Source organism: Onychomys torridus, chromosome 10 (assembly GCF_903995425.1).
Source record: "Onychomys torridus chromosome 10, mOncTor1.1, whole genome shotgun sequence".
In the NCBI taxonomy this organism is placed as follows: Eukaryota; Metazoa; Chordata; class Mammalia; order Rodentia; family Cricetidae; genus Onychomys; species Onychomys torridus.
Genome location: NC_050452.1, coordinates 57,051,688 through 57,076,498, shown reverse-complemented (window position 1 = coordinate 57,076,498; position 24,811 = coordinate 57,051,688). Strand labels below are relative to the sequence as shown.

The 24,811-nt window shown below is 46.8% G+C and overlaps 1 protein-coding gene across 2 annotated transcripts in view; it reads right to left on the bottom strand.

Moving 5' to 3' along the window:
- Positions 1-4,473: 4,473 nt before the first annotated feature.
- Ccdc149 (coiled-coil domain containing 149) overlaps positions 4,474-24,811 on the bottom strand; it is a 90,298-nt gene continuing 69,960 nt past the window's right edge. The window contains exons 10-13 of one of the 2 annotated variants that reach the window (XM_036200501.1): positions 22,335-22,411; positions 20,832-20,864; positions 15,592-15,708; positions 4,474-6,798 (exon numbers count right to left, since the gene is read on the bottom strand). In XM_036200501.1, coding sequence (XP_036056394.1) covers positions 6,368-6,798; positions 15,592-15,708; positions 20,832-20,864; positions 22,335-22,411 — 658 coding nt within the window. In that variant the 3' untranslated portion in view covers positions 4,474-6,367. The remainder of the gene's footprint in view (positions 6,799-15,591; positions 15,709-20,831; positions 20,865-22,334; positions 22,412-24,811) is intronic. The other variant, XM_036200502.1, reaches the window with a different exon arrangement.

Below are 24,811 nucleotides of genomic sequence, written 5' to 3'. Positions count from 1 at the left end.
CCTTCCCCCAAAATATCCCTGAGTCTTTGCAGGTCTTCTCCTGCCTCCCCAGTCCTGCAGGGAGAAGGTTCTATCATCAATTGCTATGCCTTTTGGAGGACTGAGGCTTAACAGCCATTCAAGGACATTTAAATGTGTGTGTGTGTGTGTGTGTGTGTGTGTGTGTGTGTGTGTGTGTCTTCTTTACAAAAAAGATATCGACACAACCCAGAGCCAGAAAATAGAGAGGGAGGGGATAAAGAAAAAACAAAACGAAACAAAACACTTCATGTGCTGTGAAATGAGTCCCAGGCTGGAGCCCCTAGCCTGGTGAGAGTCGGGTAAGTATTGAGGTGCCCAGGCATGCAGCTCCCCAGATGTTAGAGAACTGCCTGAGAATGTCGTCTACCTCTACAAACCCAATCTGAGTGTCTGTGTTAGCCCATCTCCCAGCAGAGGCTTCCCAACCAGGTGCTGCAAGGCCACCTTCACTTCTCCCAGACCTCAGCGCCGAGACAAACTGAACCACAACCAGAAGCCCTTTCCCCTGTGCAGAGCTTGACCCCGTTGTCTCCATATTGCAGGTTGTGCAAATGAGATGCCAGTGACATGGGGACCCACGATGGAGAGGCATGAAGTCCATCTCCAACCACGTGATGGCCAACTCAGAATCCTGGGGGAAGCTAGGCTTGGGATCAGCAGGTGCTTCTCACGGCTTCCCTTCTGTTCCTTCTTGGGTCCCCGAGCACCCTAGCAGACCCAGCCTGTATTTGTTCTGTGCGTTCATGGAGTTCACAACTCTCCTGAGAGCTAAGAAATGCCAGGAAAATCCCAAGCGAGCAAATTGCAGGCCACTGAAAGAGCAAAGGAGTAGCAACAGCATCTAGCTGGCAGTTTGGGCTCCCGTAGAGCTCTGCCACATGTTTCCAAGCTGTATGACCTGAACGAATGCCAGAACCCATGTGAAAACATGGTCAGAAATGCAGGGTTGTTTTGAAGCCTAAATCGGGTGTTGTTCATGAGAGGTGCTTAGCAGAGCATGCATATTTAATACAGATCCAGTTAGTCTATTAACAGCTGCCGATAAAGCCAGACAAAGCTACCCCTAACAATGGATCCAGACACCTTGTGAGGTAGCAAGTGTCATGTAACGAGAAGGATTTCAGTAAATGAGAGGTAGCCACCTGAGGTTTCTAAGAAGCGTTTCTACAGCCAACCAACCAGAGGCCACAGGAGTCAGCTCTGCCTTTTCAGCTTTGGCGGGGAGGGCACTGAAGAAGAGAAGATCGGGAGCGGTGAGGCAGACATCTGGTTCTTGGCACAAACCCCTGTGTGCCACCAAGACCGCCCACTGGACTCTACTTGATCCCTGGCTTCTATTTTTACTCCCCTCATCTTAGAGATCGGGCTTGTGGATCTCTTTATGTTTGCTGTTTTGACTTCCTGGCCGGCTTGCTAATCAGTTTGCCGTTTGACTCACAGGGTTTGCGTCCATTGCTGGGACTTAAACCCACACTTGTTTTGATTTCTCTCTGTAAAATTAGAAGCATTTGATGTAATGGCTGCACCTACCCACAGCTGGTAAAGCAAGAATAATGCTCGATCCGGCATAGCTTACACACAATGTAGACAATAATTAGGGATGCTATCTTTAGATGTTAGGGTAAGCTGTTTTTCAGAATGGCAGGGATGTTTTTAATCCCCCCCCCCTGAGTGGGGCTTATTAATGCATATACACAAAAATACTAAAAAATTTAAGAAAATAGAGCAAATCAGTGAGTGCTCTAGCCAACTTAAAAGCGTGCGGGAAATAAACCAACTGAGTTTAGATCTGCTGTTTGGACAAAATGCATAAAATCTTTACATCCTTTGTAGTTTTCACTACTGCCATATGATCAAAGCATTTCAGGTGGCAGATTGTGAGGAGTAAGTTGCTACAGAATGCTGGAAGCAAAGCCCAGCCTGGCCTTGGCCTTGGGGAAGGTTGGGGGAAGGGTGGTAGAGAGAACTGCAGACCATTAATCCCAAAGTCAGCAAAGAGAACTGTGTGCACGATGGATGTAGGGATGAGGGCATGCACTTGCCGTGATGCATGTGATGTGTGGAGCTCAGAGAACAACTCTGAGGAATCCATTACCCAGGTTCTGGGCACTGAAGTCTGGTTGCCAGGCTTGCACGTCAAGCACCTTTGCCCACTGAGCCATAGAGCTCACCTTCTCTTCCTTTTTCTCCTCCTCCTTCTCTCCACTTCTTCCTTTTACACATATGGTGTGTGTGTGTGTGTGTGTGTGTGTGTGTGTGTGTGTGTGTGTGTGTGTTCCAAACTCTGGAACTCACTGTTTTGGCTAGTATAGCTATCTGGCTCCTCAGAGTCTGTCTGTACCTCCCAAAGGCTTATATGACAGGAGACTGCCACACCCACCCAGATTTTACATGGATGCTGGGCATCCAAACTACAATCCTCAGCTGCACAGCCAGCTCATAACCAGCACTGAACCATCTCCCCAGCCTCCAGGCTTCTTTATTTCAGGTAACTGTGGCACAAGATCGAGTTAAATATGATACATGATGATGGAGGAGCCCAGCTCTCTGTGCAAACAAGTTACTCTTTCATTAAACGAAACTACAAAACAGCAAGTAATTTTATAAAAACAGAACTGTGTACTTAAGGTGATTTAATGTTGTATGTGCACGTCCATGCATGTGTGTGGTCAGAAGACAATCCGAGAGGTTACTCCTTGGGCACAGTCCATTATTTTTATTGTTTTGAGACAGGGTTTTGACAGCCTGGAATCCACCAAACAACTAATGGGGTTGCCCAGTGAGCTCCAGGGACCCACCCATGTCCATCTCAATACACTGGGCTTACCAGTGTGTACCAAAACGCCTGGATTCTTGTGTGTGTGTGTGTGTGTGTGTGTGTGTGTGTGTGTGTGTGTGTGTGTGTATGTGTGTGTGTGTGTGTTTTCTCACTTCCCTGCTGGGGCTCAAACTCAACTCCTGCCTAACAGGCAAGCCCTGTACTCACAGAGCCATCCTGGCCTCAGCTCAGATTCCCTCCCGACACATTCCCAAACTCACACAAGACCGGCCAAAGTGAAACTTCTCAGTGTTATATGCACTTGCCCTCCACACAGCCAAAAGAAAACATTGTCATTTAGTGAGAGGTGTAAATTGCCCCCATGCTGTGTCTTGGTATTTTGTTTTTGTGCAACCAGACTCCAGAGAGCCCCAGCCTTCCTGCTTTTCTTGCTTTTCCCTCTAATTAGACCCTCTCCCCAACTCCTGTTGGCTCTCTCTGATCTTACACTGCTCTGTGTTCCGCTGCTGCCTAGGGCAAAGACTGCATTCAAGTGTGAGTTTGTGGCCACCCTTTGACTTTTGGGCAGCCTACCTGCTGCCTCCGGAGGGAGTGCTCAGAATCAGGAGGGAAGGATGCTTCCAAACACACTTTCCAGAACAGTCCAGCAGAGACCTCTGAAGAGGAGGGTGGTACCCAGGCATTCACAGGGCTACACAGTGAGATATATATAACAAAACAAGAAGGACAAAAAACAAGTTGACACTGTAAAGTGACAGACTTATATTAATGCGAAAGTAAAATGACCCTTTCATGCCAGACAGGGAAGCCGGTACAGGTCATCTCAGGGCAGGACTGTAGTAAGAAGCCACTGTGTCGAACGCCACTAAGAGGGCCCTTACTAGAACCTGGTATTGTGATGGATGATGGGAGTGTGTGAGGAAGCCAAGAAGGAACCTACACTAGATCAGTTGACTTGGGTTCTGTGGGGAGGAGGCTCTAGCAGGGACCTCCTGGCTAGCAGGGGCTCAGAGGGAAAAAAGGCTAGGAAACACAGCAGACCGTAATCAGGGAGGAGGGGAGAGGACATGGTCTTTCCCTTCCAAACAGCTCCATGAAAAAGATATGCAGGAGTCCAGTCTACTTCATTGCTCACTTTGCTGCCTAAGATGGGGTTTTGTTTTGTCAATTTCTCTCTTAGTGTCTTCCTATCTAGGGACAACCCAGAGGGAAGACCTCGGTGAGTCTTTAGCCATCACAATAATAAAAATCCATCCCAGCTAGGTGTTTAGACAGAGGCATGTGATGTTGTGTGACCAGTAAAGTATGACAGAAACCCGTTTTCCTTCTCCTTTGCCATGTAAAACATGTTTATACATTTGTGGGAGAAATATCCTTGTGCCTGAACACAGTGTAATACTAGGTGATGTCTGGAGCTGTCACAACCATGAATGCAAAACAAAACAAGAAAAAAATGAGAGATGGATACCCAGATCCCTGGAAAATTCTTGAACGAAATAGTTCCAAGATGCTCAACATCCAAAGTCTTGGCCTCACGATAGAGTTCATTACCTTATAGTTTAAGTTCCTCTAGTACGAGCTGTTACTGGGAATATCATGATGGACACAAGATGGTGGGGTTGGGGAGAGAATGCCACAGCTAACTCTCTTAAAAAGACCAAAGGAAACCGTAGTTAGTGGCTAGAACTTTCTTTATTGTCTGGAGGAGGAGAATCCTTTTGGGTGGGCACAGCAGAAGTGGCGATCTATGTTGTCAAGGTTACACATGTAACAACATCAGCTTATTGGCTCTGATTCCATCTAATAACACAGGTCCCTCCCAATGGGCTCAAGTTATGGACCCCTGTCATCCTGGTTTCCTAAAGCAGAGACCCTGGGGCTCACTGCAGTTTCTTGCCCTACTAGACTGTGCCAGAGTTTACTATAAACCCCTCTCTCCTGAAACTGATGAATGGCCCCTGTTGGATGTGTGTCCAAGCCAGAGCTTCTGGGAGGTGCAAATGTTTATTTTCTTTTACTGAGTCACATCTGGCTGCATTTCCCTTGGCAGCCCTGGTGTACTATGCAGCAATACTGACCACATGTAGCCAAACACATACCGCCACCTGAGGCCCCTATCCAGCAAAAAAGGCACCTTCGGGACTACTGGCCTGTGTTGAACTCATAGCCTCAGGGCTTCCTCCTCCATGTGGCTGGCCTTCATGGGGAAGGGACAAACTGAAATACAGTGGGATGAATAGAACACTGGGACCCTGTCTAAAGGTATCTCCTTGTCCCTGGGAGTCCCAGGACACAGACAGGTTTTAGGATGAATGGAAACACGTACCATCTCTGAGCTTCCCTTTCTAGCTGGAGTTTCCGAGATCTGGCTCTCAGAGGTGGTGTGAGCTTGGGGATCTCTGCCACCTCACATACCTGGGGAAAGGAACTGAGCCCAGCTCAAAGGACAGTCTGGGCTCAATGGCCCTGCAAATTTCTGTAGCTTATCTTCACTCTGTGAGGAAGTAGCAGGCAGAGTGGTCTACTCCCTCCTCCCCCATTGGACCTTACTCTTGGTGTACAGTGGTCAAGGCTGTAATGAACTCATCTTTGATCCTTCCCTATTAGGCCGCAAGTTCAGAGTCCTGTGTACTGTAGAACTCTAGTACCTGGAGGCCCAGATGCAACATTCTGTTGATGGAGTGAGTGGTTCAGGGTTTCAGGTGGTATGGGGAAATGGGATGAAGCTAAACAGTGAGCTTCTCCCAGAACCAACTATCCCCATTATCCTGTGCAGCTTGGGCGGGATAAAGACAGCTAGTATTTCTAACATTGTGTAAATAACAATAATAACAACAAATCAGAATGCCATTAGGAAGTTCCTTCCCCTGGCAGCTCCTTGTTACCCATCCCTTTAGGCCATCGAAAGCTCCAGACCTAGGCTAGAACCCTTAGATCTGTACTCAGTCAACAAATAGCCTGACTTTCCCAGCCTGCTCTGGTCCCTCCTACCTACCATTGTAAAACACTGGGTGCCAAGAACATCTACTTCTAGGGGATCCTCAGAGACCCCTCCATGACAAAGTGCAGCCATGGCCCCATGAATGCATTTCATTCCATTACATCTTTCTTCCAGCCACCCAGTTATTCCCAAGACTGAGACCCAGGGGGAAAAAAAAAAAAAACCAAACCCTTTCTTTCCCAGCTTGCCCATCACTTTGATGGACAACATTAAATGCTAATAGAAAAACATCTTCTCTCTAATAAAACAAATGCTGACAGGAAGAGATGTGGAAAGGGGAAAGGCAGCCATATGGCAACTACGATTCTTGTGCCTGGCCGTGTTCACAGCAGCACGTCTTTGGCAGACAGAGGTGACACCAAGTAGCTCACAGACCAGCATTTAATAAATCAGACAGAGCTGGCACCATCGGGTGCTCCCAGCTTGTAGCCAGATCAGAGCGTTTTCTCATTTGCAGACAGGAAGGTGTTTTAGGCAAAAGTGGTTGGATGCCTTTTCTGAGCCTTCAGCCTTTCCTCACCATCCCTGGGGCCATCAGTGTGTCACCCAGCCAGTCTCTCTTTCCCTCAGGTTTGCACAGTGCTTCTTGTGTCTCCGCCCTCTGAGAGCCCTCCATTACCATCCACACTGGATGCTTTGGCCTCTGGCTGCATGGAAGGCAAGTGGTCCTGGGGAGTTGTGGTGCACTTTCCCTGGGAGGCCAGGCTAGGTGGGGACAGGCCCGGCTCACACCTCTGTTCTTCCATGGGAGCGTCCCTTGTGACCTCCTCCAGGTCTGCAACCTCCTGTCCATCAGTCAGTTGAATGGCCTCCTTTCCCACTGTGTTTACGTCCTCTGAAGGTATCTGGGGTAACGGAGGATGAGGAGAGCATGAGCTCTGGTTCCTGTTGCCCAGCTGTGTTGGGGAGCTGACAGCAGGCTTCCCAGCATCCTCAGGCACTGTCAACGCCTCAGCAGCTACACAGCTTTCATCTGTCTCCTGCTTCTGAACCTCCCCTGAAAACAGACAGAGGACAGCATCAACCCTCTGGCAGCAGGTTGGCCTCACCTTTCTCTCCTGTCAGCTCCCACCCAGCCACCTGCCTGTGGCCCTTAAGGACCAATAAATAGCCTGTTACTCTTCCCTCTTCCAGGCAGGGCACTGGAGCCCAGGGGGATGAAGGACCCATGTTTAGAAGCCAAGTAAGCACCTTCTTAAAACCTCTGCCTTATTGCCAAGGTACCTCATCTGTCCATGGAAGACTAAATCTGAGGACAAAGGCTGTCTTTTGGAAGCTGAGGAAATACCTAGGTCCTTTAGTGACAAACAGAGATTCCAGCTGCCTTCAGGGCAGGAGGAAAACTTGGGGAGATTTAGTGTCATCCCCATCCTCATTCTCCATCAGCACCTCCCAGTCTGAGGGGAATACACCATGTTTGCCCGGCTTCAGAGAAAAGACTATGTGCAAACAGCTTCTCCCTCCCTCCCTCGGCACCAGACTCTTGGCCTTAAATACCTCTACCAATCGGAAAGTCTAGAGGAGCAGTACGCAGGAGGCAGAATGCAAGGGATGAGCACTGGGTGCTATTACCTTGTCCCCATCTCCCTACTCACTTGCTTTGTGATCACAACTTGTCTGGCCTCGGTTTCTCAGAGAAGTGAATGGGGGGACTCTAATGTCCCTCCTTGACCTAATAAGTAATGGTGGCATTAGGTCACCACTAGGGAAGAGGAAACAGCTCTTAGTACCAGGATATGTGTATTTAATACTAGGCTGTGGGTTTTCCCTAAGCTAGAATGTGCTGGGACCTCAGGAACAGCAGTGATGAAGGGCATGGAAGACGCAAAGCTGGGTGAGTCTGGCATGACTTGGTGCAAACACAAAGGCCCCGGGACTACTTCCTGGTACTCCTGACTGGAACTACACCATAGTTAGGCCTGCTGTTGGACACACACAGGGACGTTCTTGGGCTGACAGCCGGTTGGTGGAAGACTGGCAAGAGGAAGAACACATATTCCTTCCATCTTCCCATGTCACACCTGTTCAGGGAGCCTTGCTGATTCCAGGTTAGTTTTGACACTGCTCACTTTCTTTGCAAGGTCCTACTGGTCAGCTCCTGATGACCTGCTGCCTCCGTTTCCGAGGTTGGCTCACCCACATGTGTCCTTCCAGCCATGTAACACACCTGTGATAGGTTTATTGTCAACTTGTCTGGCTGAAGAGGTAGCTAGGACTTAGGAGATACATCTGTATGTTTGTGGAGCCTTTTTTAGAGAGCATTGATGTATAGGATAGTGACTGGAAAGGAAAGACCTGGCCGGAATGTAAGGGGCACCTTCCAGCTGGCAGCCCAGATAATTAACAGAGCCCGAGGAAGGCAGCATAGTGGGAGTGCAGCTTACATCAGCTGATATCAGGCTTTCCAGCATAGATCAATACTAGCAACTCTCTAGAAGCTTCCAAGCATTACAGCTCCAGCCTGGGACTGCTGAGGCATCCTGCTTTCTGCACCGAGAACCTGGTCTTCTGCCTGTCTGCTGTTGGACTACCAGTTCCTGTAGTCTAGAGGAAAGCCTATCCAATAATCCCTTTTATCATTCATATATGGACCTTTTCTTGGTTTTGCTCCTCTAGAAAGCCCTGACTAAAACAATACCCCTTAGGTCTCTGCACAAACCATTCCGTTTCCTCTAGCTCTAAAGTGCTGGCCAGCTAGGACCTACTGGGTGCCCCTTTCTGCTACGAGCTGCTCTGTACACATGGCATGCTTTATCTTATTGTCAAACTTTGGTCCATGAGATCAGCAGCCTCCACTGACTTGTCCACAGTGTCTGAACATCATCTGAACATTCAAGAATATTTTCAAAACAGAACTTAACTTTTATTTTTGAGTAGAAACGTAACATGTGTGGGGAGAACTGGAGAGGCCTCCTTTACTGTGACAAACACTGAGATAATCATCTTACAAAAAGGGAGAGGCTTTGCATGTGCTGGGGTTGGGGGTGTTAGTGGGAATTGAACCTAGGGCCTTACACAAGCTAGGCAATCTCTCTACCACTGAGCCACATCCCTATCCCTCGGATTTGGGCTCACAGTTTCAGGGGTGCTAACCCATAATAAGCTGTCTGTTGCTTTGTGCTGGCAGCTTGTTGCCATGGAAGCACAAGGTGAAGCAAACTCACCTGGGACCAGGAAGGAAAAAAAGAAACAGTGTGTGTGTGTGTGTGGGGGGGGGGTTCGGGTCCCACTAGCCTCTTCAAGGGTGTGCCCAAACACCTGATGACCTTGCGCTAGGCCCCACTTTGTAATCATTCCACTGATTTCCATTCCCAATTTTGATTAATGTCTTGGGTCTGTCGCCAACCCCTGCCTTGTGAGGTCTGTAGCACTCAGGTCCTAACTTCTCCATTCAGTCCCCCTCTGTCTCTTCTGTGGCATGTGTTTCCACCAGCCACAGCCTCCTCCCTGGCCAGTTCTGCCTGTGGTTTCTACAATAGCCGTTTTCTTCTGGTTCCAGTCCATCCACTTCTAGGTGCACACAGATTACTGGCTTGTTTTGTGGCTTATAATGAATGTCCACCAACTTAGTGGCTTTAAAACACACATCTATTTCCTTATAGCTCTGGGTGTCAGAAATCCTCTGTTGATCTCCTGGGCAGATCAGAAGCGCAGATCCTGGATAACTAGGGCACAATTCATTCCCCACTGACCCCAGAGTTTGGTGGTCTCTTGGTTTGTGGCAGAATTCTTCCAATGGCCATCTCCACAGCCACATCATCTGGCTTGTCTATGTGGGCCATTGCTCTCTCTTGCCTCTGTCTTGTAAGATGATCCCTTTAGGACTCAGCTGTACAATCCAGGATCATCTTCTCACCTCACTACCCACAGATGAATTCCATCTGCCAAGTGCTTTCATCATGGGGGATAAAGCTAATTGGTTCCAGTGGACCCCCCAAATAAACATCCTTTAGCCCTCTCCATACACATCCCCTCCTCCTCATTTCCTTTGTTGACCTGCTGTCTACTCTAGTTCTCTAAGTATACCTTTCTGTGTATCTGTCCTGGTTCCTCTTCCTTCATTCCATCCAGTTATTGGCAATCTAACTCCCGCCCATGAGGACATCCCTCATGCCTGCTCATTACATTTCCCATAGGAGATGTAGACTCATGACTCTAGTGTCCGGTTGGATCCACCCCCATCCCACCCCCACCACCTCCTGGAGAATCTGCTGTTACATTCCAGGAATGGCTTCCCCACTACCACCACCACCACTACACCACACACACATACACACACATGTGTCTCCTCCCAATGGCTGTCTCAGCACTGCCTTGTGATCACATGGACTTCAGGACTTCAGACTTCAAAACCACATAAGTGTTCTTCCTTATCTTCTCCACCATTTGTGAAATGTAAAGTCCCAGCTCTGTCCTTCAGCACGGCAGATGGAACACTGTGTCTCTCCAGATTCGTGGGTGGAAGCCCCCTTCCACATCCCCAATTCAAAAGGGGACATTTGGAGGTCAGACTCTGGGAGAGGTTTAGATGCATCATGGATATGGGTCATTCACCATGGCTTCAGTATCCTCATAAGAGGAGACCAGAGCCTTATCTTTCTCCAGCATGTGAGCCCACAGCCAAGAGGGAAGAATGCCCTGACTAGACACAGAGTGTACTGACACCTTGGTCCTCCAAGCCTTCAAAACTATACACACTGCATAATGCAGCCAGATTGCTCGGCTCTGTTCTACAAACCCGTGAAGACTGAGACTCAGGGACACGCTTCTGGCAGCTCTCACTCTCGCCCTTCCATGGCATCGGTCACAGCTTGGCTGTCTAAGGCCTCCCTGCACCAGCCTCTCTGGTCTATGTCCTCTGGGTTCAGGGAGATGGGTCCCTTGCATCTCAGCAAACAGGTGCATGACACAGGAAACAATTGCAGCCAGACCTGGATTTCAGACAGGGGCCAAGGGTATCCACTGTGTATGAGGCTAAAACACGAATTTGACAGCATTCCTTATGGAAGTTAGATGTGTTATAGATTTTAAAATACAAACCTATATCATTGGATACGTTAGGTAAACTATAACACGAAAAGTGGGTATAATGTGAAAAGGTTGAGTTAAAAATGCAGCTTAGAATTTCTGCAATATGTGATCATTTATTATACCTGTGATCCATTTTTAACACAATGCATGAAAGTATTAATGAGCATAAATGGTAGGGGGTAGGGGTTTTGAATATGTCTATTTAATTAAATAAATATTCATTGGGGAAGCACTTAGCTACCTAGTATACATTCAAAGGTTTAAGAAACTTTGAAATAGCTATAAGGTTGATGGAATCTATCTGTAGATTTCAAAACAGTTGGTGGAGAGGCTTTTGAATGGCCCCGCCACGTACAGTACGGCAAGTATCTGAGGTGGTGAATGTACCAACTGCTCAGATTCGGTCTTTATACATTATGTCCATGTGTGACATGTCACATGGCATCCCATAAGTCATAACTAAGTACAGTTATTATATGCCAGTTTAAAATATTCTTAAAATGTCTGAACTTTGTTAAAGCAGAACTGAAGAACCCCAGAAGAAACTAAACTGAACCAGAAGCTCTACAAGGCTTAAGTGATACCGCCAAGGTGAAGAGGGTGGCTCGCACAGAAGGAAGTGATGCTGTGGGCGGGAAACACTAGAGCTACTGGGAGGAGACGACCGGCTTCACCTGAGCAAGGCAAGCCTTGCCTACCTCTTCCTTCTAGTTCTCCTGATTCAAATTTGACTTTTCACATTTGAAAGGAGCCATCTCATTTTCCACAACCTTGTGGATAACCACAGAGGAACCGCAGGGACAGACTCTTAACCAATTTTGTTTTTTTCTCTCTCATTTTTCAAGTCCGTATTCAGTCATGGACACCTTGCGTCACTCTTTTCCACAGGTCTTATCCTGGAAAACGAACCCAGCACTTGTCTTTATAATAAAACACATGAACACATATATGAGTAAAGCAAGCCTTGAAATGGAAAGACAAAATTGCCTGTTGTGATCTGTTCAGTCACGATAACAGCGTGTACGGTTCCCAATAGGGTCATCCTTTAATCTACACTGCCAAGCCAGGGGCCTCCCTACAGCTTTGCCATTCTGATTGGGTCTATGGGCTTGCACATGGGAGCTTGTTAGAGCTCCAGGGTCTCAGGCTCCACCCCTCATCGACTGGTTTCAGAATGCACATTTTCATAAGATCCCAGGTGATGGAAGGGTGTTCCCATTATAGTGTGAGAAGCACTGTGACCTTGACACACAAGTCTCACTGTGTCTTCCTCTGTGTGGAAAACCTTCAAAGGCTGCAGATTCTGGGGAACAAAGGCTGAGCTCGTCACCTAGTGCTCATGCGTTTATGATCCAACACCCGCTTCTCTTTGTATCTAACATCCCAACTCCTCACCTTGTATCCGTCCAGCCAGCCACGTGGGTCCCTTTGGTTATGGCATCTCTCCTATGGCCATTGTTGATTCCCTTTCTCCCTGGAGCTCTCACTCCCTTCTCCATTCCAAGGGGAGCCTTTGGGGGGCAGCCCAGCCCCCACCTCCTCCATGAAGATTAAATCTGGCCACAAGCCCTATTCCTTGCGACAGGTACCCCACGAGGCGGTCTGGACCTCCTGAAACTTAAGAGCTTTTTTTTTTTTTCCACCTCACTTATATCGAGCTACCTTAAGCACGAAGTCTTGCCTGATTAATTTTTTAACTTTGCCAATGTTTTATGGCAGAGACTCAATAAATATCTTACTAAGTGCTTGAATATATGGACTTATACATGTATTCATGAAAAAGTGAATCTATTAGCATACATCCTAAATACCATACATCACTTTATGAAAGCAACTTAAATTTATAGTATTCGTTTTAGGGTATATTCAGGTGACTACCCCCAAAACTCCTCGAAATGGTACTTTCTGCAAAGAGACAGAGATGTCTAACTCCTACAAATGTTTAGCTACATCCGAGGCAGCTCAGGGAAATAATCCCATCAGTTTTGAAGCAGCAAATGAAAATGCTTACAGCGGTTGTGGAGGGCGGGAGAAACAGAGTCAAAGCCGAGCGCGCTCCACGGAGTGGGGAAGTGTTATTCAAAAGGAGCGAATTATGGGGTTTCCTGCAGCTACATTTTCCACCAGTGTGAGATGAATAAACTCCTTCTGGAAATTACTCTCTTGAAATTACTTCTCCTGAGACAGTTAATAGTATATTCTGGTGCCCCTGAAAAATTAATTAACCTTCCTCAGAACAGTCTCACCCCTAAACCCCTGGCAGTGTGTTTTTACTGTGGGTCAGTCGAGACCTTTGCCACCCTCATTTACATCGAAGGGGAGCTGGTCTAAATTATGCCAGGGCCTTTTGGTTATTGGTGCTTCGCCTTGTGCTATTTCCTTATATGATATTCCAATCCTGTCTAGATGTGTGAATCTTGTCACCATCTATCTTCCCCACCCCACCCCTTCTCTTCCTCTCCTTCCTTCTCCTCCTTCTTTACCCCCTCCTTCTTTAATGAAAAGCCTTTGAGGTTACCAGGGAAACATTTTTTAGTTTAGACTTTTGTTCAGGGGATGAGGAAGATAGTCCCACTGTTATCACTGTAGGCTACGGTGCAGCCACAGGAAAGGGATAATGGACACCCAAAGAGGATGATAGACACCAGAAGGAGATGGTAGACTCCTGAAGAGGATAACAGACACTAGCTGTGGTTCTGTTGTCTGCTCCTATTTACTTGGCTTTTCCTGAGAGAGGCTAGATAGCACATCTTAGGATCAGAACAATACACATTCTGGAAATCGGGATTGTGGGTACAGCAGGCTTTACCAACCCCCTTTCTCCCTGTGTTTCTCTAGAAGGCACCCAAACAGCAGGCTTAAGTCAATTATTAGTACACACAGAAAACTCCTTAAATATGTGACAGCCATCATGCCTTCACTAGGACCTCTGATCCTTTGCTATGGGAACCAAAGCTCTTTGGATGCTAAGATTCTGGGGCATTGATTCAAGCCATCTGTGGGAAGCTTCACTTTTACTTACCGACTCTCAGCGCTGACATCTTCATAAAAGACTTATGAATTAGCCAAAAGTTAGAAAATATTATTGCAAATAATAGTAATTATTCTGGGTTGCTGTCACAAACAGAATTAATTATCATTAATACTTATTAGTCACAATACACACATCAATAAGGATGAGGCAAATGCTTCGTGACAGAGTAGAAAGAAAAATATTGTTTTTTTTTTTCTCTAAAAGATGAAGAAGAAATAGTGTCGTAGAAAAGATTGTTAGTCCCCTAAAAATATGTCCCCCGCTCATAGGCCCAAAGGGGACATTTGTCATCTTTTGTTGGCTGGCTGGCTGGCTGGGCTTTGTTGTCCTCCTGAATGTGGCAGCTTTCAGTAGGAATTAATCAGGCCACAGCAGTGATGAGGCCATTGGGACACTGACAGCCTCTCAGAGAATGTGTCCTTGTTCCCACCCAGAGCTGGCTCAGGACAGACAGAACAATGCCCGCTGATGATGGGACTCTGGAAGCTATCATTTTGAAGCAATCCCTCACTCAGGCTGCCCTTGTGAAGATCAAGACAGCTAGAGCTCATTTCAGTACATCAGGCCCAGGCCACCCAGAAGAGTCAGAGGCTTTGGTGCTGCACGAGGACACAGGCTACCAGCATGCCATGACCACTAGCCACAGTACAAGGCCACAGTACACTGGAGGTCAGTATTACAAGCAGCACTTGCTACAGGCTGTAATGACCCAGTTCTGCCAGGGTAAGGGGCTGTATCCAGCGATTCTCCCATGGGTACCTGAGAATGTTACTTTTGAAAACCTGGTAATGTCTTCTACTTTTACTGCTCTTACCCTGTGATGAGCGATCTTAACAGTTAGAAGATGCTGGGTGAACCTTTGCAGGCTCCAACTCTGGTGGGCAGAACCACCTGTCTATCCCAATGAGTCCTACATTGGTCCACTAATGCTCTAAGTTCTAAGCTGGGAGCTGGTTGGCTTCACAGGATGAACTAAATGATAGAGCTGGTCAGTCTGTCCTGCTAAAAGGTCATCCAATCATCAGGGGAGGAGGGTGGGTCAGTCACACTGTGGAGCTGAGAGTTAGTCAAGACAGCTAAGTGTAACTTGGAAACTCTGAGCAGGGTGAGAACAGGACAGCAAGGTATCACCATGGGTATCATCATCCTACAGCAGACGGATGAACATGGGGACTGAGCAAGGATGGATTGGAAGGTGGGGAGTTCTGGAGAGGAACTTCCAATTTCACAGTGAGTGCCCAGCCTGGGCCACAAGTGGGAGGCCCAAGAAACCCTGCAGAAAGACTTTGACTACAGGTTGGATGTGGATGGAGAAGAGATACTGGTAGGAGTCAATGACTATAAGGTTTCAAGCTTGAGTAACCAAAAAAAAAAAAAAAAGAGGAACCAGGAAGAGTTGGTGATGTCACATCAAAGAAGCCCACAGACTGCTGAGAAAGTTCAGGCTCTGAGAAATAGGAGATTATAGGTGCAGATAGAAGTGCATGCTCATGCTCCTGAGTGTGTGTGTGTGCTTTTGTGTGTGTGTGTGTGTGTGTGCTTTTGTGTGTATGTGTGTGTGTGCTTTTGTGTGTGTGTGTGTGTGTGTGTGTGTGTTTAGGTATAGGGTGAGAATGTCTTCATGGAGTCCCACAGTAGCTAGAGGAGGAGGTGCTACTGGGCTGTGGCATGTGCTCTGTAGAGGGTCCAGACCAGAAAGAAAGAGCAAATGTGAGAGACACTTACCATCCCTGGGGCTCTCCTTGTTCTCAGTGGGCTGTTCCACAAACTTCAACAGTGGGGACCTTGACCTCTGTATAGTGGGAAGAGTCTGGTCACTGAACAGTATAGTGTCCTTGCCCCCTATGAGGAAGATGGGAAAGTTGGCTTGTCATGTCACTGGTTTAGCTGGGTAACATTTACAACCCATCACAGTTTTTATTGTTAACATGAAACACTGTAGAATCACCTGGGAAGAGAGTCTTAGTGAGGGGCTGCCTTGATCAGGTTGGCCTTGGGTACTATTTTGACTACACTGATTGAGGTGGAAACACCAGCTCACTGTGGGTGGGACCATTCCCTAGTCAGGGGATTTGGGGCTGTATAAAAGAAAATGAGCTGAGCAAAAACATGCACACAGTCTCTCTCTGCCCTAACTAGGGATATGACTAGATGCTTCAAGTCCCTGCCATCTCGGCTTCCTACAATCTAGAATGGTAGGCTGAATGCACGCTTTCCCACCTAAGTCGTTTTTGTCAGGGTGTTTTTATCTTAGCCATAGAAAATGAAACTAAGATGTTCCCACACAATGAGCTAGCTCATTGGTTAGGAAACTCCTTCAGCTGTGGGCAGTACAAGTAATGTAGCCAGTAGGTCGTTCCCTAGTGTGTGGATAGAGCATGGCAGTTTCCGTGATGGAAGACCTTGAATCATTCCCCAGTGGCTGCTTGGGAACAGCTGCCCACAAGTGCTACCAGTAAAGGGAAGCTTGTATGGCTGTGAAGGAGTGAGGTGGGGGGGGGGGGGGACAGCAGCAGCAGCAGGAGCTTGGGAGGGACACTATACTAGCTGTGCTCTGGATAGAATCACCTGCTCACCGGGTGACAGCAAGGGTGTCACTTTCCCTCTCTAACCCTTGCATTTCTCATCACGGGTAGTGGTGAAGACAAAACAAAATGGTCAGGAAAAGGCCTTGGGTGTTTAGAGAGCATTTAGCAAATGTCATCTGCTGAAGTCGTCAGCACAGACTCCCCCACACCTGATATCTGTCCTAATTGCATCTGGTCATGTCAACGACGTGACTGTCACAAGGCAGGTGGTGTTGAGTCCTCCACATTATCCTAGCTATATTCCCACTTGGAACATGCGCTCAGCTTAACCTTACTGCTTGTTAGTGTGAGTTTCCCAAAGACAGTAGAGAGATTTGGAGTGGATGAGAGGCCAAGGTAAAAGGCGTCACATTTCCATTGTAGAAGGCAGAGCAGGTCACACAGATGAGAAGCAGGGAGGAACAGCTTTGAACATGAGCATGACTAACAGACACATTGGCACCAAATGCATGGATAAACATGAGCCCATAAGCATGCTATGATGGCAAGTCTTGGCTTGAAAGGCTTAAGGATTCTCTGGTTGGAAACTGTTGGGCCCAAAACATGTTCCCCAGCTTGTGAGTCCAGCTTGGGCTCCAGTCTGGCCTAGAGTAAGATTTTCACTGAAGCTCCATGATTTTACTTGTTCTCCCATTCATCAAAGCTCAGAAGGCCAGTTGGGTAAAAATAGATGTCTATACATCCTTTGGATCATCAGATGAAGCCAAGCACATTTCCTCACTGTGTTCCTCAGTCCCTCTGCTTTTTAGAAAACTGTCTTATTGACTTGATTAACTTGTGTTAGAGAGTTCTCCATACAGTAGGCACTTAGTAAATGCCTGAAAAGGTCTGTGACTGAAGTGTCCAGTGGATGCTGGCACCTGGCATGCTTGGTACATGCTCTTGTCTTGGCCAAATGGCAAGCGATTGGTTCAATGGCCTTTGGGTTCTCTGTCTCCTGAGTGTCGGGCCAGCTGAGAAACTGCTTGGAGCTGACCCTGAGGTACTGCCAGGCCCTTCCACTGTCTCTAGTGGAATAAATCTGGAAACTTTGGTGCTACCATCTGGAAAGGTTTCCCAAAGAGCACTGACGTGGGAAGCCCTCAGAATAACATCCACAGCTAGCGCCCTTCTAGAGTGCAATCTGGAAATGGCTTCCTGGAGTTTTGGTTATTGACTTTAGGAGCTGTAACAGGCTTCATGGTAGACTTGTTTCCCTTATCTCCATCACAGAAACATAGTGTGTCCACAAGTCAAGGTCAGGACTGCATTTCATGCCCCTCTGTCTATAGCAGGTAAACTGCCAGCTTGCTAGCCTTTTAGGGAGGCTCCATCCCCTCTACTTCAAAACAGTCTTCAAACCTCCATCCCGGTGGCCCAAGAATCAGAAGTTGAGATAGGAGTTGAAACCAGCAGTGATCAAAGTAGCATGGAGGGTCCTTTCAATGGAATTCTTTAGGATGGAGTGTTTCCTTGTACCCCCAAACCCTAGGACATCTTCTATCCTACAGTGGCTCCTCACAAAAACAAGAGATGTCTACAAAAATCTGAGTGAAGGGCATGAAGAGAAGGTGAATCAGCCAGCCTTCATCTATGCCAGTCACAGTGGAGTGAGAAGACACACCTCCCCAAACTCTTGCCTGGAGATAGTACCCCCATATTATCAACACACCAAGATCTGGTCACTCTTGCCATGCTTGAAAAATCCAAAGCCTTCTTAGAAGGCTCCTGGTTCAGTTGCTCGTTGAAAGTTTGGAGCCAGCTGTGGCCACTGAACTGCGCTCTAATGGATAGTCTGGTTGCCTACGCTCTCATCCAGCTTCCACTTAGAGGAGAGGGTGTGTCAGGGAGGAAATTCTGCATACTAGGTCAAAGGACCAATGATGCAGAAGGCCATATAGGCTTCTCATTCTGCTGGTGCTCAAGCGGCTGCAAGCTCTGCTGATTCCATATGGCACCAAAGTTCTCATTTCTGCCTCTAAAAACAAACCGAGTACTTTCAACCCCCAGATTTTCCTCCTCAGGCTGATGCCTTGGAGTGCAGACAGACTGAAAATGAAAAGCTCAAATAGCTAGATTATAGCCTCTAGCCAGATTGTTTTCTGGCTTTTAGTATTTCTGTGGATTGCGTCTGTGCATCCTCCTCTCTCTCACGCTCTCTCGCTCTCTTTCTCTCTCTGTGTATGAGAGAGGGAGAGAGGAAGAGGTGGAGGGAGAGAGGGAGAGTTGGGGGGCCAGGGGCATGTGTCAAAGCTCTTAGATGGGAATCAGGACAATCTTGGATATTAGTCCTAGTCTACCACATCATCTGAGACTGGGTCATGAGCTTCCAGAGATTCTGTCTCCCCATCTCATCTGGCCATCAGCACACTGGGATTACAGATGTGTACTAAAAATGCTTGGCTTTATTTGGGTTCAGGGATTCAAACTCAGGTCCTCCTGCTTGCACTTTACCCAAGAGCCACCTTCCAGCACATGGTGTTTCTTTGTAGAATGTGAACATGGCATTCCTCGGAGCTACCTATATGGATTTGAGAAGACCCAAGGGAAGGATGGCAGCCAGTAGGAGTAAAGGGATCAATCCTGGCTAGGGAGTGTGGCCTGCAACACCTACCATCTGGCTTCTTTTCAGTATCCCCTTAGCTTTGTTACTATCAAAGGACAGCCTAAACAGCTTAGAATAGTCTCAGCTATCTAGATGACTTCTCTCTACAGCCTGACATTTGTCACATACATTTACTCTCTAGCAAGATCACAAATTGACTCCAAGTCTAGCAACCACCATCAAGATCTCTATGATGGGGCTGGGGAACCTAACTTATTGGTAGCAAGCTTGTCTAGCACGAGATTGTCCCTGGGTTCAATCCATAGCACTAATGAACATGATGTGATAGTGAACGCCTGTGAATGCTAATGCTTGGGAGATAGAGGAAGGAAGATGTGAAGTTCAAGGTTATCCAGAGCTACTGCAGCAAGTTCAAGGCCAGACTGGGCTCCATAAGATTATCTCATAAAATAAAACTAGATGGTGTTGGTCAGGAGAGTCAAGAGCAGGAAAGAGGAGACTCACAAAGCCTCTGCCTTGTGGATTCTTTCCCACAGCCCACTAGAGTCTCAGAAGACGTTTTTCTGCCTTCCAGATTCCTCCTTCCTGGTCCAGAAACCAGTCTCTCCTTACATCATTTGCCCATGTATCTTGGCTCAGAACTGTGTTCCTTCAGCATCCATAAAAGATGGCATGAAACTTGAAACACACAAATGCCATCTGCTATGACCTATGTGTCACCTAACTCCCTCCCTGTTTCGTGTTCTAATACGAGTACAGCAGACAGCTTAGGAAAGGGGAAAGTGTTCTTCCTCATGTCAGCCCTGACCGGAAGTCGGCCAGAATAGAAGACCACTGCTCCATCAGCAGAGAAAAATGCTGCGATAGATTAGCAATGTCTGTCACTGGTGTGAGAACGGTATATAAACACACACCACGTATTTGTCATCCTGAACCTTCTTGTTCTTGACTGTTCTTCAGAGAGGCATCAGACGCCTCTAACCCATCATCTCTCCACTGCTTCTGTCTTGGTGTCTCATTCAACACTAAGCCCTTAATACTTTGCTATCCCCACAACTGCTTAATAGGGATTCACCTTTCTTCCTGAGGTAGACTACAGGTTTACTGGGGCTGGGGTCAGGCTGCCTGGCATGGTTGGTGCTGTATTCATAAAGCTGAAGCTCAAAATAGGTACCAGCCCATGGATGAGCTGACTGATTGGAGAAGACTTTGCTCATCCCCTTTCAGATGCTGGTAAATAAGACAGTTCTCTGAAGCCAATGGCACTCGGCACGTTCCACTGTGATTTAGCTGTTGCTTGGGGAAAGGACAAGAAAGAAGAAGAAATGGCGGAGGTAAAGGAGGTCTGAGGGGAAGAGAACACATTGCTTCTTGCTTGGCCTGCAGTAGGTTAAATGGAGACACGTGGGGGAATTGATGTGATCCACATAGGAAGTCACCCGACTCCCTGATCCTTCTCTCCAGGACTGCAAACACCCTCAAACAAGGCTACACCCACAGATCCTTCACTCATGCCCCAAAGCCAGGCCGTTGCAATGACAAAGACTATACCCAAAAGGGAAAAGTGCCACTCCCTGTCCTGGGCCCCCATTTGTCGCTGTGTGGTGACCAGAGACTAGAACCCCCATGCCCACAGCATAAAACCCTCAAGCTAACTGTGCTCACAAATGCTTGCTTTGTGCTAATTTAATTCTCTATTTCAATTAAGTTATTCTTTCTAGAAAGTTAACAGAGAGGTGGACAGCAAATTTCTCCTGTTCATAGACATGGATGATAGAATGTGTCCCCGATTTAGCCCCCCTAAAAACCCAAGTATTTCAAAATGAACATACTCCCAAATCCGACTGAAACATTGTAGCTCAGGCCTTCGGCAGCAAAAAGAAGGGAAAAACAGTCATTATTGTAGAGCAGCCTTTTGAAGCCCCACCTGACCAAATAAACAGCAGCCGCAGGAAATTCCCGGCTTTGATTCACCCATTCAACTTCCGTCTTTTTACATAACTCACACAAATGAAGCAGTGAGAAAATTCACCAAGTCATTCTGGGGGGGTGGGGGGTGGGGGGAACCAAAGCTTCGGTACATGCACAAAAACAGCAATTTGACTGCACACATAAATGACAAATGTGTCTGTCTGTGTTGAAATTCAATGCAGTGAAAGAAAGGCCTTCACAGAAGATGAGGCTCCAACATCATCAAAAGCGGCTGGTACAGAAAGCGCCATTCAAATCCCCGGGACGGCACTCGCCACTAATTAGTTCTGTGAGGTCTTTTGACATCCAGTTCAAGGAATCTCTGCGAAAAATTCCAATTTATGAAACACACTCGCAGGCAACCTAAGGCAGCTATTCAGATTTCCACCAAGGAAAACGTGATGTTGTCCACCTCCTCTCCGGTGGTAATTTTCATTTCTCATCCGTACAGCAATGCAGCCCACGGGAGCCGAGGGAAGAGACCGCTCTGCACTGAAAGGGTAAGGCACTAAAAATACCCGGACAATGTTCCTTCCAGGGAACCAGGAGGCGGCAGAAAATGATAAATATAAGTTTCCAAACAGCGTAAAGACAAGGCGAAGAACTGATGGGGTCTCCTGAGAGGGGTATTTTACCGGGATAAACGGGATAAGTATAGCTCATTAGAGAGAATCACCACGGCCTCTCACACATTGGACAACTGTGAGGAGAAAAATCTCCTCAGGAAATTTTTGTTTTCGAGCTACATAAAACTGTTGGGAGGGGGAAGGCAGGAGAAGGTGGCTGTGAAGTACATCTGGGTTGGAGAAATTGTTGGCGCTTCATTTTTAGTGCTGGTGATTAAACTGAGCAAATCTTTGCGTGGTTTTTACATTCCATTTTAGGGCTGATGATTAAATTGCACAAATCTTTGTAAGATCTGATATTCGTTTTTTAGGACTGGTGATTACATTGAACAAATCTTTGTATATTCTCCCATTCGTTTTAGGAGGGTAGGTTACATGGAACAAATCTTGATGATTACCGATAAGAAACGGAACAACTCATGGGCTTTCACACACACACACACACACACACACACAGTGGACAGCTTGAGAAATTAGGCTACATGAACTTCAGTGTGCCGCCACTCACGAGATTTTGAAGATTCATTGTATATTTTTGAGTTTTTCCCTTCCATGGACCTGTCATCAGATGGTTTCCCAATTTGAAACGTTTGTGGGTTGTTTCTCAATAGCCTTCAAATCAAAGGGCCTCAAACAGGCAGAATCTTCTTGCAAATTGTGCCAGACAGTTCTTTTAAAAAGCGAACAGAATCCTAAAGAAGGAGAAAGCCACACCACCGTTCACAAGTTCCTGCTTACCTGGAAGACTCCACAAACCAGAAACTTCCAGAGTTCTTAGTTTCTTCTCCAGCTCTGCCACTCGATTCCCCAGGATTCTGGAAGCGGCAGGAAAATAGTAAGAGGAGACTGAGTCACATGTCAGGGCTTAGGCCTATGTGATAGTGAATTCGGAGGTCGGCACATTTAAAAACAGTGCTAAAAACAGAGCAAGTGTGTACATGTGTACAAGATACACAGTCTATTGAAAGTTCATGTGGAACTTGAAAATAAATAGAAATTAAAGTCTCTCTCTCCCCCCTCTCTCTTCCTTCCCGCCCCCCCTCTCTATCTCTCTCTCTCTCTCTCTCTCACACACACACACACACACACACACACACACACACACACACGTGCACTATTCTATTGAGTTCTGTTCCACAAGGCAATTCCCTAGAGGCTGAACAAATATTTCCTCACTGTCCAAAACATTGCAAGGAAATTTCCATATGAGAATTGTTCATTGCTAAAGATGACAACTGATTTTGAATGCCCTTAGTAGCAGCAGACCCTCATTCTGTGAGAGTAGGTAACATAGAGGGCCACACTTGGACATGTTTCTTCTGAGGCAATAAGGCAATAAGATCAGCTCTCGAAGACCCCACACTAGGTCTTCAATGCCCATGCTCTAAATATCAAGAACAATGTCTGATACAGTGTTGGTGGCCAATAAGTGTGTGTAATTAAACACAGGCTTTTTCTTTTTTTTGTAATCTGCAATCATCTATGGAAAAGGTGAAAAGAATTTCAAGAGTTTTCAGTGGGACTATGTGATGGCTTTGCAGGTAAAGACATCTGCTGGCAAGCTTGACAATCCAAGTTCAATCCCCAGGACCTACACAGTGAAAGTAGAGAACTGACTCTTGCCAGTTTTCCTGTCACCTCCACACACTAGACATGGCACATGTGCACCCTACCCCCAACACATGTAAGTAAATGAATCTTAAAAAGAATTTAAAAAATAATTTTCAATGATTTGGGAATTACTAGGATAATGAGGTTGCTTTCCAAATGGTCATTCGGACTCACTGGGATATCTAAGTTCTGAAACGTGCACTAGAGATGATCAGACTGTGAGCCAGGAGGGCAGGTTTTGTGTGCATGAAAGGTAAACATCTGTTCCTTCGCTCCAGACATTAAACATAGCTGAGACATGACTGACAGTCATCTAAAACCTTGCTTTCCAGTGGTCTAGAATTGGAAATAAGTCTTTATTTTTATTTGGGGGATTTTCTTGGCACTGCTGTGCTGAAATGACACGAAAATCTCCTTAATAGCAAATTCTCGATTCCTTTCAGTGGGGAAAAATTAGAGCAGCAGAATTATTCTCCTACGTCTCTTTCTATTCCAGAGATAGCTGCACACACCCACATACATTCAGCGCCATGAATATGCATATAGCTGTACATATACACAGCTTGGTTCATCCTGATTTTACCTGAATCGACCTGCAGCATCTTAATCTTCCCTGGGAGTTCACAGGGAAACTGGCATTGCTCTACCCAGTTTCCTTCATCTAGTGACTGCAGCCCATCTTTCTCTCTTTTCCTCAAGTCTTACACTCTGCATAGTGCTCATCAACTACTTCCAATTTTGCACCATCTGTTGGGTCTGTTTTGCTTTCACACCCTTGACCCTTCCATAGACACCGTTGTTCCTTACCTGCCTTTAGGTATTTTGTGTAGAGCTTCCCATCCCACCTCCCTTCCTCCCAGTTGATGGGTCTGGCATGCAATCACAACAGTGCTGTGCTTGTTTCTTAATGAGATAAGATCACATGCCTGCAGCTGCCTCTTAGGTCAAAAGCTAAAGCTTCACTCCTCAGTGATGCTGAGGGGTGCCCGAGCTGGGTTTATAGGTAGAGTGCAGGCTTTGCTCATGCTGTTTCTGGATAACGCAGCCATGTCTCCCAGAAATGGGATGAGTGGAGTGGCCGGTACCCCCCGACATTCTATTTCCAGGGATCCTGCTCACGTTTGTCAGTGGTAGCTGTATTCTTTGGTCTGATACCAGCACCTGGATTGTAGGTCTTGGGGTAATAAAGGATCTAGGGAGATGTTGGGGGTATGGTGACAGCAGCCACAGAACCATCAGTAATAGTGACTGCAACTCCTTAAAAATCTATGCTCATAGATCTATGGATATAGCCATAGGAGATATGCAAAATCCAACCCAAGATGCTTTGCATGACTGGAAGGAATCTCCTGCCTGGCCTCACACAGCAACTTAGGCGGGGGTTATAGGAGCTGGTATAAGAGGCTGTGAGAGCCACAGTGGCTGGCAGATCTCAGGATGTAGAGAAGGGTAAGAACAAATATACCTCAGGAAGTTTGACCAACCTGAAACCAGATCTGTGCTACAGGCTGGAGGCAAGACTGAAAGGAGAGGTCCCTACCCCTATTCCTGGAGACCAATAGTCTGTTAGTAGACACACATGTACAACATGTTAGGGAACCTAA